Below are 16,761 nucleotides of genomic sequence, written 5' to 3'. Positions count from 1 at the left end.
CCATACTTGTAAAGTAAGATTAATAGACATTTCTTACTGCTCTATGTAAACAAGCATGACGTGAAAACAATCACATTGGCTACTTCATTGGCCAGCACCGAACTGTTTGAGAATACTTGTTTTTACAAATAATCTGGCAACTCTGTTTGGTTTTGTGCTGACTGCTGCTCTATTTTTTAATGGAACGTGTTTACGGTGTTTGTCCTTTCGGGACGAATTGGTAGATAGCTGTCTAATCTATTATCCAATCCACTTGGTCAGTTGGCTTTGAATCTTTATCCTCGGACTGACAAGACCTTGATAGGATATTCTTTGTAGTTTCGCATATTTGTAGAAGTTTTTGACGCAAGGCTGGTTACCGAGATTAACAATGACAGACAAGGCCTATGAGAGCGGGGTATGGAGAGTACGATGTACTCTTAAAGGCACAGGACTGTGATTGTTAGGGGGCCCGAAATTGTGATTTTTTAGTTTACGCGCAAAATTGTATGGTTAAAATCAACCTAAACGACTAAATTCAAGCTGTTGTTATTATTTAGTTCTTGTTATTGTTGTTATTTATTTTAGTTGTTATTATTTAGTTGTTATTATAAAAGTTGTTATTATTTAGTTCTGAGGGTGCCCCTAATGTAGAAAAAGGGCCCGGGAAGGTAATTGAATGCATTGTGCGCAAATTAGGGTCCCCATGTGGTGATTTAATGTTTTACGTGCAAAAATGTTTTGTTTGTTTGTCATATCTTTATCTTGCATTGCGGGAAAGCGTACTTAAGCGCTACTGTATGCATCAGTGTACGCTTTCCGTCGTACACCTGACCCACGCTGCAGCCGACGGCAATGTCTATTTCCGGTTGTCTACTCTACTTATGGCTTAAATTTAGTACTACCTATTACTCAAAATCGATCACTGGATAGAGGCAAGTATCGTACCGGTAAAGTTTCTTGCCCAGAGAAACAACAGCAAGTGCGTGTGGCTGGAGTCGAACATGCAGGCTCTCGACTGCGAGCCCAATGCGGTAACCACTCGGGCACTGCTGCCGAGTTTGTTAAAAGCACCCTAAATTAAATCATAAAAGTTGGTTATTCTTTTGTCCGGGGAGCATAATGTAGCAAAAGCATGGTTTAGAAAAACCTGGGCTTTTTTTAAAAAGCCCAACCCGGTTGGTTTTTATTAAAAAGCCCGGGTATTTTTGAGCTTTTGTGTTTTTTAAAAACTATTTGAAAACGGTAGTTTCACGCTTATTTCACTTCAAAATGAATTTCGGAGCAGGAGCCGGAGTGAATAGCCTACTGCAGGAGCACAGCCGAAGTAAAAAAGTGACTTCGTTCACCTCTGCTAGGCATGTGGTGAATGCAAAATTAATGCAGAAAGATTGCGCAAGACAAAGGGGGTCCGAAGTGAGAGGGGGGCCCGGAATGATTATTCGTACCCCTAGTAAAAATTTCTCTCAGAGGCCCTGATGACAGAGTGTAGTTTCTGATTGTTGCTGAGGAATTATTCTATCCATAAGGTGCCGCTGAACGGAGAGCATTTCTTATAATTCGTTGTTCAAGCGCACACTTAAATAATCAAACCAGCACTGCTTGATCTTGAAGCTTCTTTGTTCATATAGTCATGCGGGTCATTCCATGCCAAATGAGCAAATTTTTTGGAAAAATTACACCACATGTCATAGATTTAAAAAAAAAAAACTGTCATAAATAAATAAAAAAACTGTCACTGTCATAGATTTTATTAAAATTTGGCATTTTTGTAGATGTCAAAGAAATATTGAAGATTGCAAAAAAAAATTTTAAACATTGATGGAGTTATCTAAAACCTCAATTGCTAAGGTAACAGGGATCAGTTGTCAGTAGATGTTACAGAAAATATATTTCGCACTTATTCAGTGCATCTTCAGTTCTGATGAAGGGCAGTTAAAACCTACACGTAATGTTTTAAATTAACAACACAGTGACGCAATAATGCCAAAACATGAGCGTAAATAGTGAAAATAATTGTTGAATATAACCTAAACCAAGCGGCAGTAAAGTAAAGTACGTATCAAATATATAAACGGGAATTGATGAAAGAGCGGTGAGCAAAGCCTGCAAATGTAGCGTCGTGGTAAATTACAGCTAAGAAACAAATAAATTACATGCGAAAACACGGCAGTCGAAGGCAGTGATAAACAAACTAAGTAGAGCGATAACTAATTAAATGTAGCGTCATGGCAAACAAAAAATGTAGCGTTGTGGAAAAAAGAGTAGGCAAAGACGGCGGTGAATAACAAGGCAGTAAAATATTGAAAAAATACCACATGTTGTGGAGAGTCAAAAAATTAAACTTGCGGCAGAATTAATTTTTGGATACTCCATCACTAAAAGTAATCCTAGTGTGACGACATAATTACGTCATCCATCTGCGTGACATTTTGCTGAATTTACGTTGCTGCTGATAAAACACGCTTTCGTCCCCACGGCCAAAAAAATAGTTAGGCGCCTATGGGCAGTGGGCACATGTGGTATCTTAGTGAAGAACTTATATCCCTTACCCTTTTCGATAGCAGTGTGTCTGACGGGACAAAGCAAAAAATTGTTCAAAAGCTGACAAGCTTTGGAGATCCTGGACATTCCTTGAAAAGAGAAGGAAGTGATTTTAGCAAACCCTCCTTTCCTTCCGTTCCTACAAAACCAACAGATGACTTGAGCTCCTTTGTTGGAGAAGATTCTTGGAGCTTCTTCAGAATCTTGAGGATTGACACGACCTTTTTAAGTGTTGGTGTTGTCCATTGGTGCCAGAACGGCAGCTACTGTGAAGCAAAGAAACGGGTTTCAAATCTTTGTGTTGTTAATGATGCAGCAGAAAGGGGTGTCAAACTGTGCCAAGACTTTATTGACACTACCAAGACAGAAGTTTCATTTCAAAATATTCTTCAGTAGTTGAGAACAGCAGAAATTCTATGCCCAATCAGCGTAAACAAAACTTACATCCATCTCGGTGTTGGTTTCTTACATTGTGACTTTTATCATCGCTGTTCCTCGCTCTCAAATGTATTTTGTGATTTCGTTTAACATTATGTAAACATGTGAATTCATCATTTCATTGATTTTCCATGTGTTTTAACCCAAGAAGAAAAGGTGCTTTTTTCATTTTTTTCATTTTCAAAAAAACATTTTTCTCACGAATATGCAAAAAACGGGTTTTTCTCAAATAACTCAAAAACTACACATTTTAGACTGAACATTTGTTCACAAGTTTGATATAAACTTGCTTATTCTGCATCGATTAAGCTATGGCATGACCTTCTATCATGTCTACGAGCTGAGATATAGCAAAAACACCCCTAAAAATGCATCACGCACTCTCCAAAAACTTTAGTGGCCACGGGCCACCTCTAAACCTTGTCCAAATTTTTTGTAACTGTACAGGAATCTCATACAGGTAAAACCTCACCACCAAAAAAAAGGTAGGTTCTGTGAAACCAAGTTTCAAAAATCATGGGGCGGCTGTCACACCCTAATGGGTATATATATATAAAAATTAAGAACTGAAATTCACATGTTTTATACTTATACCAATACTCTTTCATGTCAAATAAAAAAATATGAATTAATTTTTATAACTACTATGATAAAGTAGCTAACTGCTCTAGGCTGCTGCTGAGCTGAGTCGGAGGCTGCCTCGCTTTCTGACCTAGTCTTGTTCTGACACGATCCCTGTTCCATATCTCCAAAGCTAAAACCTTAATTGCTAAGGTAACAGGGATCAGTAGTCAGTAGATGTAACAGAATATGGTAAAGGCTAAATTTACTATGATATAAATATTTTTATAAATTTTACTATGATATATAAAGGCTAAATTTTCTGACTTGCAAATTTTGTACTTTTTTACACTCATTGTTCAAGATTTTTGTCTATGACATCACAATTTACATTATTGCTTGTTGATGACATCACAATTTACATATTGTTTGTCATAACTTTAATTGTTATGTAGCTCATGAATGAAATGAATTCTGGTAATGCACTTAGGTTTAATGTTGTAGGCCATGCACCATAGTGATATTAGTGGTACCTTGTAGAGTTAATTACCATACTCTTTTAACTGATTTCAATTTTAGATTGTCCTATTAGTAATGTATTACTCCTAACATGCTCGACAGATCTTGCAACCAGGAAGTATACTTTTCCCACTGTTCAAGTGTTCAAACACCATCTATTTGCTTGAAGCAGAGAAATGTAAATGTTCATAATAAACATTTTCATCTGTTTCTGCAAGTCCACCAATGTCCACAAACTCACTGTTTCTAGCAAAGTAAATTTTATGGCACCATTTCTCCATTTTTTTCCAATGTTGCATTGCTGTGATGAATAATTGAGTTATTGTACAAGTAAAACTAATGTAATACTAATAGGACAACCTAAAATTGAACACTAAACCTAAGTGCATTACCGGGTCTGCTACTATTCGGTGAGTCCGATTCGGTGAGTTCCTAACCTCTAACCCCTAACCATAACTCCTAACCCCTAACCTTAAAACGGCAATGATAATTAGGCTACGGTACCCAATAATTTAAAAAAAAAATTGAAAAAATCCCCCGTTAAGGGATCGGACTCACTGAAACGGGCCATTCCGTGCATTACCAGTATTCAATTCATTCATGAGCTACATAATAGGATGTGACCGTGTTTGCCGAGCGACACATTACATATATACCATTACATTTTTTTAAAAGAAGCATTGTATAAATATAATATATATAACTAACTTGTTGAGAGCAAAAATGTAATGCGTCGCTCGGCAAACACGGTCACATCCTCTTATGACAAACGGAAAATTACTGCAACCAGAGAAAATCTCAAATTCCAGCAAATTAAAAAAACTCTAACTTTATTACTCACATTTGAAAAGACATAAAAAATAGGGTTGTAGGCAACTCAAATTAAAAATTGACTAAAAAAATGCACTTCGGGTCAAAATTTAGTTAAAAAAAAATAAAAAAAGGAACGCTTTCGGGTAGTGTCGAACTCATTCCCTCTGGAATAACAACCGGAGAAATATCATATGCGCCACGGATCGAGTTGAATAAAGTTGTCGAATTTAGAACTTATATAGCCACTTCTCGTCTTTTGCTTTGAAAGAGAAAAAGAAAAGAAGTGCCTATATAGTGACGTCATGACCGGTTAAATAGTGTTTCAGACTCAAAGACCGGCGCCGGTCAAATAGCCACTGCCAATTTGTAAATATTTTGCAATTGAAAATATTTTAACAGAAAAAAATGTTTATTTAACAATAATGTTATCACAACTTGTGTAAGTTTTATCTTTTTACGTTAACTATGTGACTTGTTTTTTGGTTTTCAAATTTTGTTTTTAGCAAAAGTTTGTTTTTTATAAAAACAGATTAAAAATGGCATCCTGACTTTCAAGCAACATAAAAATATATGTCAATGAAAAGTGCTTTTAACTAGACTGTGTGTTGTTGCTGTCATAGCACTATTTATCGCATGTTTGTTACGGATTGTTTTATTGGCGTATTGCGTAAAATTATTCTACTGTAATAAGAGGAGTGCAACCTAGTTCATACCCTGAACAGTTCGTACCCTCAGTTTGTACCCTGAAAAGATCGAGAGAAAAAATTAAAAAAAGCCGAAGTTGCTGATCGCAGTTTAATAGCACAAAGCCGAAGTCGCTGATCGGAGTTTCCGCAAACAACGTTAGGGTTAGCGGAAACTGCGGAAAAATGTTTGCGGAAACTGCGATCAGCGAGGGTTAGGGTTAGAACATAGATTACTCTAAGGCAGTGGTTCTCAACCTTTTAGTCTTGGTGGACCCCTTTTGGTACCTTCGAAGCGGTCGCGGACCCCTGAAAATTTATATTTGAAATTTTGGTAGGCTGATATATCGCGTCTCCTTATGGAATCATATGTTACATAAGTTTCAAAGCAACACACTTGGAAGGATTTGCTGGATTCGCAACGCACTTGATGATTGATGAGATTGACGAAATTATGTTATTTATTTATTTGCATCAGACAAGGTTGTCCATATTAAAACCAAAACACAAAAAGACAAGACCTTAGGAGTCACTTGGATGACATGTGCAACATATCATTATAGTGCTTAAAATATGTCGTTTTATAGAAAGCGTCTGAGGACATTAATGCTACATGATAAGAGAATTGAGAGACTTGTAACAACGTTGCACAAAGGCATAAACTGTTTTCCGCAATAGAGCATCAAAAGTTGTAACATTTGCATTGACTTGACATTCACGTGCACTAGTAAAGCGAGGTATATTGTGTAGAATTCGAAATGAGTCATTATATGCAATTCTAATCCGATTGATAGAAGAACGGCGATAATTGTGCCAAAGTTGACAAGCATAAAGAGATGTGCAGTTAGAGTGAAACAACATATTTTTTACTCTCCGTGAACATTTACGATATTTATTTTTTAATTTGTTTGCAGTACAATAAAGAGATTTAACATGTCGCAGTATGTCCTTGTCATCTGATAATGAGGACGTGATATGCACACCTAAATACTTAACATTTTCAACAAACTCAATCGGTTCTTGGTCAAGAATAATCCTTGGGGAAGCAGACAGATCGAAATGTTTCGGCTTAAATAACACTCCAAAGGATTTTCTACAGTTAAACGTAATGTCATGTTGCATTGCAAAGTCTTGGCAGATTTCAATCAATTCACGTAAACCAACAAGGCTGGGACAAAAGCAGCAAAGGTCATCAGCAAACATAATGTGATTTACCAATGCATTCCCTACATAGCAACCCGCTTTAGACATGTTAAGCTTTTTGGATAGATCATCAACATAGAGGGCAAAGAGGTAAGGGCTCAAAACCCCACCCTGCCTCACCCCATTTGAAACATGAAAAGGCTGAAAGAGGTGGCCACCCCATTTTACATGCATAGTTTGATGACTGTACCAATACTGTAACAAACGGACAAATTGCATAGGCACTCTTCTTTCAATCATTTTTTTTAAACAATGTGTGATGATTAATTTTATCAAAAGCTTTAGAGGCATCTAGAAACACGGAAAAGACAGGTGTATCATGCGACGTATATGAATGAAGGTATGAGCTATCTGTTGGCACACAGGATCAAACATCAGTAATCCATATGCTCATTTGACGTTTTTCAATAAATTTTATCAAAAGTTAATAGAATACTTGCGACCATTAAAGAGAATTTTTCCCTTTTTTCATTTGTAAATCGACATTAGATCAACATTAATTCGTTATAATCATAGCCGCTGCAAAACTGTGAGTGATGATGGAAATGCAAACGTTAGTCAGCAGTCTAAGTTAATCATTGATCAACAATCTGTTGTCTCAAAAGAATCAATTTAAACATAGCCAACAGAGTCTTTTTTTTTAAAGGGTTTAAGTCATTTAGTGTAGGTATATGATATGTTTTAGTTAAGAAACCAAACCTTTGTGCTACCGGTATGTCCTTTGTAATTTCAAACGACGCACCAATGCGTTGCGACTTACAGTTTGAGAATTACTGTAGGCTAATACATAAACAAAACACAAACAAATTTTCAATTTCGTAATTTATTAATTATTATTATTATTTATTTGCTAAAAACTCAGAAACTTTCACGGACCCCTTGGGGTCTGCGGACCCCGGTTGAGAACCACTGCTCTAAGGTTAGGGTAAGGGTTAGCGGAAACTACGAAAAAATGTTTGCGAAAACTGCGATTATCAGCGAGGGTTAGGGTTAGAGCATAGATTAGTCTATGGTTAGGGTTAGCGAAAAGTGCAGAAAAATGTTTGCCGAAACTGCGCTCAGCAAGGGTTAGTGTTAAGGTTAGGGTTAGCGGAAACTGCGATTAGCGACTTCGGCTTTGTGCTATTTTTCTCTCGATCTTTTCTGGGGGAAAATTTTAAAATGTTTGCGGAAACTGCGATCAGCAACTTCCGCTTTTTTTAATTTTTTCTTTCGATCTTTTCAGGGTACGAACTAGGTAGCATCCTAATAAGAGTGACATTTGGACGTATTTTGGAATGAAGACAGCAAACATAAAATGCGCTATTGTAATTTTAGTACACACACCAATACAACCAAATTATTACACACTTAAGAGTACCGGTATGAAAATATCTTTCAACTAAAAAAAGGGAGCTGGTGTACAAATATCTGCTCTGGTCAAAAATACCATGACATCATACTTTAAAATCGACCAAACATATAGAATATAGATAGAGTGAAACTACTTTACCTTTGCTTTACTGTTCACATACTTGCCCCCCCCATATGTCTTGGCCGATTCCAATTTTGACATTAATTCACGTCATAACATTTATAACCAGGGTGGAGGCTTGTATTCTGGCTTCAAAAAGAGTAACTGTAAACAAATATGATTTTCAAAGATCCTTGAAAAAATGGTTGCAAATACACACATGGACTACAGTACAGTATAACTATAATCAGTATATGGCTTAAGTTTTAATTCAATTTAGTATTTTTGGTCTGCGGGTAAAAACAGTTGCACACCCCTGGTGTAATGATTTAAATAGGGGTCCTGAAGTTGCTTCCCGTACTTATTGTTCTGGAGTCTCTCCCTGCAGGCTTTCCATAGGTCATTTCTGTGTTTCCTCACGGCGTCTCGTCTTTGTTTTTTTCCCATCCTTACGATTAGAATGCCATAGAGTGCTTGGTTGCATTCTTGTAATTAGGACATCGATACATTTGCATGTTTTTAATCAAGACAGATTCCTCATCAGCCGAAGTGACTAGCGCTTAGTATTAGTATTCCAGTATGTCTTGGTGTGACTGTGGATATAACTTTTATGACTGTTAGATGTTAGTCTTAAGTTTGGTTCCCTGTGTGGACGTAGTTGTTATGCAATTTTGTTCTGCATTCTATTAGTATTCATGGCTTTATTTAGCTGTCAGACTGGTCAGCCTCTTTTTACGTTCTGATGGTGATGATTCGTCCCTTTCCAGTGCAATAAACTGATATTCAACAAATATAGGCCTCATTCTCACGTCATCCCCACTAGGGTGGATCAAAAAAAACGAATTTTTAGGTTCAGCTTAGTGCATCTGGCAAAAGATGCAGTTTGGGCTATCTTTTACATTGGTACTTGAAAAAACATTTTTTGACCCCGTTTGACCCCTATCCAAGAGCTCTCTAGTGACCGCTGAGGCAAAATTCCTTAAATTGACTATAATTTTTTTTCTAGTGGGTGCAGGCTAGTGGTTTTGGTGTCTATCCCCACTAAATCAAGTCTTGGGAAGTCATTTCTGCAGTCTAAAATCATCTATGGGCTAGCAAAATGACATCAGAGCCTTTATTCAGCAAAATTGCTTGAAAAAGTTGGAAATTTATTGTTTTTTTTAAAAAAGGGCAAAGAAAAACAAATTCATAATGCTTCTAAAGGCATTGCTGTTAATACACTGAAGCATACATATAAAAGCAAACAATTACCGTATGAAGTTAATTGCAAAAATGTTGCCTTTAATTTGTGCATCCAATTATCCATAGCATTACAGTAATGGACACAAAATGCATGACAACGGGTTCAGGCGAAATCAGTATGTTAGTGTTTTGTTGAGGAGCTTATATCAAATCCTGCAGACGTATCATTCTTAAAAGGAATGATGACAGACAGGACAGCCACAATAACCGGATTTGACTCTATTTTATTCGCACGAGTTAGAAGGAAAGAAAGTAGGATTCTTAGTGCAGAAAAACGACAAAAACACTCTAAAAAAAGAAACGCAAAAACTGCTTCTACTGTAGCTCTTAAGATAAGGAACTTCTCTGGTCAGGTTGTTTACATCACTTTGGTGAAATCGTTGTGTCATGTATCTTTGAAGATTTGAAGCTAGAGGTTTTAAAATAACCAGAAATGAGCATCTTCATAAGACTCCGCAATAACTGGGGTTCTATTCCACAGTGGCTAACTGCTAAGTACACTGGATATCAACAGCTTTCCAGTAACAACACACGATCTCATTCAGAACCTCAAAGATGACGTTGTTCAACTTGCACAAAGCAAATACAAGTTCATTTGAGGCGACTATAAATAACTTATGAACTTGTGCATGTGCATTGCTTATATCAGTCCTGGTCTACAAAATGTGAAATTCTACCGTTCTGGGGCCACACACAAGGCCAGATGGATGGTCAAACTGATTCATTCCTATTAATTGATGCTACTGGAAAATCAAATAGCTAAGTTACCTAAGGGAACTATCACATCAGGTTCACAAGTGGCTAAACTGAAAGATCTTATGAATTTTATTTCCCTCGTCTACTTTATATATTGGTTTCGGTGTAGTGTTGCTGTAGATGCTCCTTGGAACCGTTTGACTATGTACATGAACATTCTCAGATATGGAGCAGTGCATAAGTTGATATCAGATGCTGCTGAACGTAGCTTCAAACGTCAATTTTGGTATCTCTCTGCTGAGATGGTACCACTGGACTGGCACTGTTCAGCTTTGAAGTTCAGGAAGAGGTAAACATCAGATGGCTGATGAACTTATACATGTAAAACCTACAGATCCTGTTTTTACACCAGCAGATCGGTTTGGCACTGGCCAGGTACGGACCACGTTTTCCATCAGAAATCAATCTGGAATCAAAACTGACAGATTTTATCACAAAGGACTCTCGGTTCTTTTTCTCTGTTTTAGAGATAAATGATGATTTTCTTCCTTTATCAGTAGAGAAATGGTCTGAATCAGAGTCGTACCAGAAAGCTGATTACAATGTGGCTGAACATGGAGTTAAACTGAGCACCGATTACCTACATTGTGCCAGAAACGAGGAACACTATCAAAACACTTTACAAATAGTGGAAGCTAACAGAAAAGACACACCTAATTTGAGAAAGGAAAAAAACAAATATCCTCTTGCACAGATTAGACTAGTCGACCACATTGCCTTCTGTGACAAAATGTGTTAGTAAAAGTTTACAGTTACTGTATACATACAGATTCAATACCAGGCTTTCATGTAGCAAACTTACTAGCCTATATTGGTAACTTTTTATGGTATTTGATCTATTTCGAGTGTGAAATTAGAATTTTAGACCACTTCCGCTCACTGGAGTTGTATTTTTAGCTATTCCAACGCGTAAAAAATGTGAATTCACAGACAACTCGTATAGACAAGCATGTTCTTTTAATTCCCTGTACGATAGATAGTCGAACAGGCAAAAGTTTTATGCATATTATTTTGTTGAAACATACAAATTCTGTTGAGAAGCATGAAAATACCGGTAATTCAATATTTACTTAATGGCAAACCTAAAAATTTGAATGGGATGGTGGCCCACATAAACGTGCCCTAATTCTACTGATTTTTGGACCAGCAAAGATTCTTGGCTAGTGGAACAATCTCACAAATCTACAAGTCAATAGTACAAAAAAAAAGTAAAAACAAGAGGGTTGAGTGCACATTACCCAGGATGTGTTCAATGGCATGCTTATTCAGAAGCCAAATGCAAGTTTTGCCTCTATTAAACATTATATAAACTCAATTAAGTTAAGTGTGATCAGATACTTACAAACATTGAAATAAACAATATCTAAAGCTGTAATAAATGCAATAGTTAAGTTTACACTATCAAATAAATATATATGCGGCATGCAGCTGCACTATCGTATGCTTCTGTAGTCTATTGGACCTCATATCACCTCAACCACCTCATTGGACTAGAGGCCAGTTTGCACACAAATGGTCACATCCTCGTGTGTTTTACCTAGGTTACACTTTTTTTAGTATTTCATCCATAAAACTGCCCAAAATATCTAACAATGCCATTTCTTTCCCATAAAATGCCTTTTTAGAGCAAAAATGTCATTATGCAATTTTGGCTGCCCATGCATCATTTTAGACTGCAAAAGTGACTTCCTAAGACTTGATTTAGTGGGGTTAGACACCAAAATCATTAGCCTGCACCCACTAGAAAAAGTATTATGGCTAATTTAAGGAATTTTGCCTTGGCGGCCACTAGAGAGCTCTTGGATAGGGGTCAAACGGGGTCAAAAAATGTTTTTTCAAGTACCAATGTAAAAGATAGCCCAAACTGCATCTTTTGGCAGATGCACTAAGCTGAACTCAAAAATTCGTTTTTTTTTGATCCACCCTAATCCCCACCGGTACTGTGCTCTGGATGTCGCTGTTATAATTACAGCTGTGTAATGTGTATGAGCAGGTTGCTACTCACTGCCTCTTCTATATAGATAAACAGTGTCATTTGGGTAACGACTCATTATGTCCCAGGCCATGAAACAATATTTGCAAGTTATATTTAAATGCAATGCTCTCCAAGTGGAGTGGTTTTTGAGTTGTAATATGTTGATGCTTGGCTTTTTTGTAAAATACTTCTTAGCAATATTTCTTGATGGCATGTGAGAGACTTTGGCTTGTTTGTGAAAAAAGATTGCAAATGTAGAGAAAAAGTGTCAAGTACCATTGCAACAGTATTGACTTAACAGCCTCCAAAAAAGAGCTCAGGGGGCCTACAGTAGTTATAGCTTTTACTTGTAGTAAATTAGCACTAGCCTCTGCACTTCTGCAGATGCTAGTAGATTGTAACACTTGTTTGTGTTCTAAAGATCTCTTCTGTACTGGAACTTTGTACAGTATAATATGTATTAATTCCAAACAAAAAAATCCTTTAAAAAGTTCTCATCTTAAATCGTAAACAGTTTATTAATGTTCTTTATGAACATTTCTTGTATGGTTGCCTGTGATGTAGATAATTTGTTTTCAGTCAACTTAGCATTAAAAAAGTTTAACTCATTCTATTTCTTACAAGGTTGTTAATGAACTTGTGCTCTTGTCGTTAATTAACAATGTCTGATCATATGCGGAAGGTTAGAAAAAAGTTAGCAAAAAGAAAAGAGCGACAGAAACAACTTGACCTTTTAAGAGACAAAATCTTGGACGACAAGATTACCAAGGTACCTGCTGACACCTACACTACATTGCATGGACAAAATAAACAAAGCATAAAAAATGGTGAAACAGATCAAAAGAAAAAAAATGTAAACCAACAGGAAAACATTGTTGATGAAGTAAACAGTGATGAAGAAAACGAAGAGGATATTGAAGAAAATGTTACTATTGAGAAAAAACTTCTTGAGGAGCACATAGAAAAGAGTGAAGCAAAAATTGCAACAGCTCCTGACAGTTCTTTGGAAGTGAAAGTTATGGAAAACGAAGCTGTCCAAGACACTTCATTTGCCTCACTGGAAAGTCTCGGAGTAAGTGACCTGACCTTAAAAGGAATTACAAATATGGGATTTACTCATATGATGGAAATCCAAGCTAAAGCTATTCCACCCTTGCTAGAAGGCAGAGACTTACTAGCAGCTGCTAAGACAGGCAGTGGAAAAACGTTGGCTTTTCTTATCCCTGTTATTGAGTTGTTGTATAAACTTAGGTTTATGCCAAGGAATGGAACGGGAGCCATTGTAATTTCTCCGACCAGAGAATTAGCAATGCAAATTTATGGAGTGATGCAAGATTTATTGAAATTTCACTGTCAAACTTATGGCCTCATAATGGGAGGAAGTAATAGAGCTGCTGAATCAAAAAAATTAGGGAACGGAATAAATTTAATTGTTGCCACACCAGGAAGATTGCTGGACCACTTGCAAAACACTCAGCAATTCATGTACCGCAATTTACAGTGCCTTGTGATAGATGAAGCAGATCGAATCCTAGAAGTTGGTTTTGAAGAAGAAATGAAGCAAATCATCAGATTGCTTCCTAAGCGGCGTCAAACTATGCTTTTTTCAGCCACACAAACAAAAAAGACTGAAGATCTTGCAAGAATTTCCTTGAAGAAGCTTCCGCTGTATGTTGGTGTGGATGATGCTAAATCAGAGGCCACTGTTGATGGATTGGAACAAGGCTATGTTGTTTGTCCATCAGAAAAACGGTTTTTGGTTTTGTTTACGTTTCTACGCAGGAATCGGGAAAAGAAAATTATGGTTTTTCTGTCTTCATGCATGAGCGTTAAGTTCCATTATGAACTATTGAATTACATTGATCTTCCGTGTCTTTGTATTCATGGAAAACAGAAACAAACTAAAAGAACTACTACATTCTTTCAGTTTTGCAATGCTGAAAAGGGCATACTTCTTTGCACTGATGTTGCTGCCCGTGGTCTGGACATTCCTGCAGTAGATTGGATTGTGCAATTTGATCCTCCTGATGATCCCAAAGAATATATTCATAGAGTTGGGCGCACGGCTCGTGGAGTAAACGGATCTGGACATGCTCTTTTGATTTTACGTCCAGAAGAGCTTGGGTTTTTGCGCTATCTCCGACATGCCAAAGTGCCTTTAAATGAGTTTGAATTTTCGTGGTCAAAAATTGCCAACATTCAGGCACAATTGGAGCAGCTAATCAACAAAAATTACTTTCTTGGTAAATCAGCCGAAGAAGGATACAAGTCATACATACGATCGTATGCGTCTCATTCACTCAAGTCCATATTTAATGTAGAAACCCTAGATATTAAAAAAGTAGCTTTGTCATTTGGCTTTTCAGTGGCTCCCTTTGTAGACCTTGACGTCCATAGCAAAAAGTCCAACAAGGTAGCTCGACGAAACAATTACAAGCACGGCAATGATAACTCCAAAGGATACAAAAAGTTTGGAAACAAAGGCCAAGGTAGCAGACAATTTTCAAAGTAAAACAATAAACTATATGCTGTGGCTCTAATAAGGTTATACATAGTTGTTTTGCACCAGTACACAACTACACATTTTCTGTGTAGCCTAAATAAGTATGGTATCCATAGATGATAGTTGGCGTCTGACGTCTTTTGGAGAGAACCAACACTAGTTTCAAAGCTTTTTTTTTAGCTTTCAAATTTTGAGACAGAATACATCTGTTTCCAATTTTATTTACATATTGTGATTTTTTCGCTTGAGTATGACAACATCGCAAAGTTTTGTGACTTTAAATTGTATTTAGATGCTAATTACCATCATCAATTAGCTTAAGCAAGATCTTATGCAAATTTCGCCTTGCGCAGACATGTAGAAGTTCACACTATTGCACGCGGCGATTTAGGTGCTGCCTCTTAATTTTGTTTCACTGTTTTAATTGCAGCTTGTTTTTAAGTACTTTTACGCGACTTAACCTTTGTATTCTTTTTCATTATTCAACAAAAATTTTGTGTGGATAGCATTGACCTACCAAGCTGAAACAGAAAATTTACGACAATAGTAAATCATCAGGTAGCACTAAGATCGTCGACAGTACTGTATAAGATACCAATCAGGCATGCCCCTTCAATTAGTAGACCTTTTATTGGTTCGAAACGCTTGGCATTAACGCGCAAGCTCGCTCTGATTTCACGGAATGGCCCGTTTCGATGAGTCCGATCCCTTAACGGGGGATTTTTTCAAATTTTTTTTTAAATTATTGGGTACTGTAGCCTAATTATCATTGACGTTTTAGGGTTAGAGGTTAGGAACTCGCCGAATCGGACTCACCGAATAGTAGCATACCTCTGATTTCATGGGCATAATATGTCTGGATATAATCAATGTTTAATAAGCATAAGTAATAATCAAGGAATGCTATTGTATCGTACTACATAACGAATTGTTGGTGTTTTCAAACGTCTTAATACTACAATTAGTGATATAGGTCGACTGCGTGCTTTTATTTCATGGCATACATTCGCAACAAATGCTGTGGTACTAAAATAAACTGTTGAAAGCTATTGCAAGGGTCAGTTCATTTATAACAGGAATCATTAAAAACTTGTTTACTGGTCTTTTAATCCACTTTCTGGATTGTAGATGTTTCTTGCGCGATTTGTTGGCGCATTGGATTAGCTTTCCCACACAGAAAGTTTTTCTCCGTGGCGCTAAACAGTTGAACAGTCTTCTTGCTTTAACAAAGAACTAAATTGTGTCACCGTATTACTTGATTGATAAAAAATTATATGGATAAGCACAATAGTTTTGTTGCTTACAAATGAAAGTAACGTGACATTGATCAAAAATTAAATGCCCAAATTGTAGATAATAAACTCAGGTTCAGCAAACAAATGTTTAGAAAACTATACCGTCTTCATCTTCAGTGCTATAAACCAGCGGTTTCCACACTTTTTTTGCTGACGGCACGGCCCCCTTTGAAAACTAACACTTGCGGCGCCGTAATGAACTCAAAACTTTTCAAGTTATAGGTTATTTAAGAATTGGATAGTTTGGCTACCGTAACTAGTCTTCTGATTAATTTCTGACTGATACTAGCCATACAAAAACCCACAGAATACCATCTGCTGTTCCGCAAAGACTTATTTGCTTAGCACAATGGGCCTAAAAGGCGCGTTTAATTTTATCTAAATAAACGTACCATTGTAACATGACATTGTTTTGAGGTTCAATCAGGGCCGGATTAAGGGTACTGTAGTCCTAAGGCTGTTGACTAGACAAGGGCCTAATTTTGCAAACCAAGCTACAAAAAGTAATAAGAATACATACATGAAAAATTCAAATTAACTGCAAAATAACATAAACATAACAGAAAAATGGCTAATGATGACGCGTAATTGGTTTTGGAAACAAACGCAATTTTTTGTGTCAAATTTAAAGCAGATGGAAAAGGTTTTGGAAAGAAAGAAATGGATGGTAGGTACCTATGGTAATACTCTACCTATTGACACTTTAAACCAGGGGTTTTCAACTTTTTTCCCACCGCGACCTCCTCAGAGCAATCAATGTAGTCTCACGACCCCCCCATAAAAGTATTCAACAAAAG

At 36.8% G+C, this 16,761-nt stretch overlaps 1 protein-coding gene across 1 annotated transcript; it reads left to right on the top strand.

Annotated features, from left to right (window-relative positions):
* The first annotated feature begins 12,798 nt into the window (after positions 1 to 12,798).
* LOC145787310 (uncharacterized) lies at positions 12,799 to 15,718 on the top strand. Its single transcript, XM_082599029.1, has one exon. The coding sequence runs from the start codon at positions 12,828 to 12,830 to the stop codon at positions 14,676 to 14,678; it is 1,851 nt and encodes a 616-aa protein (XP_082455155.1). The 5' UTR covers positions 12,799 to 12,827; the 3' UTR covers positions 14,679 to 15,718.
* Positions 15,719 to 16,761: the final 1,043 nt, after the last annotated feature.

This window comes from Aplidium turbinatum, chromosome 18 (genome assembly GCF_918807975.1).
Source record: "Aplidium turbinatum chromosome 18, kaAplTurb1.1, whole genome shotgun sequence".
NCBI classification, from domain to species: domain Eukaryota; kingdom Metazoa; phylum Chordata; class Ascidiacea; order Aplousobranchia; family Polyclinidae; genus Aplidium; species Aplidium turbinatum.
This window is presented reverse-complemented; position numbering and strand designations above follow the sequence as displayed.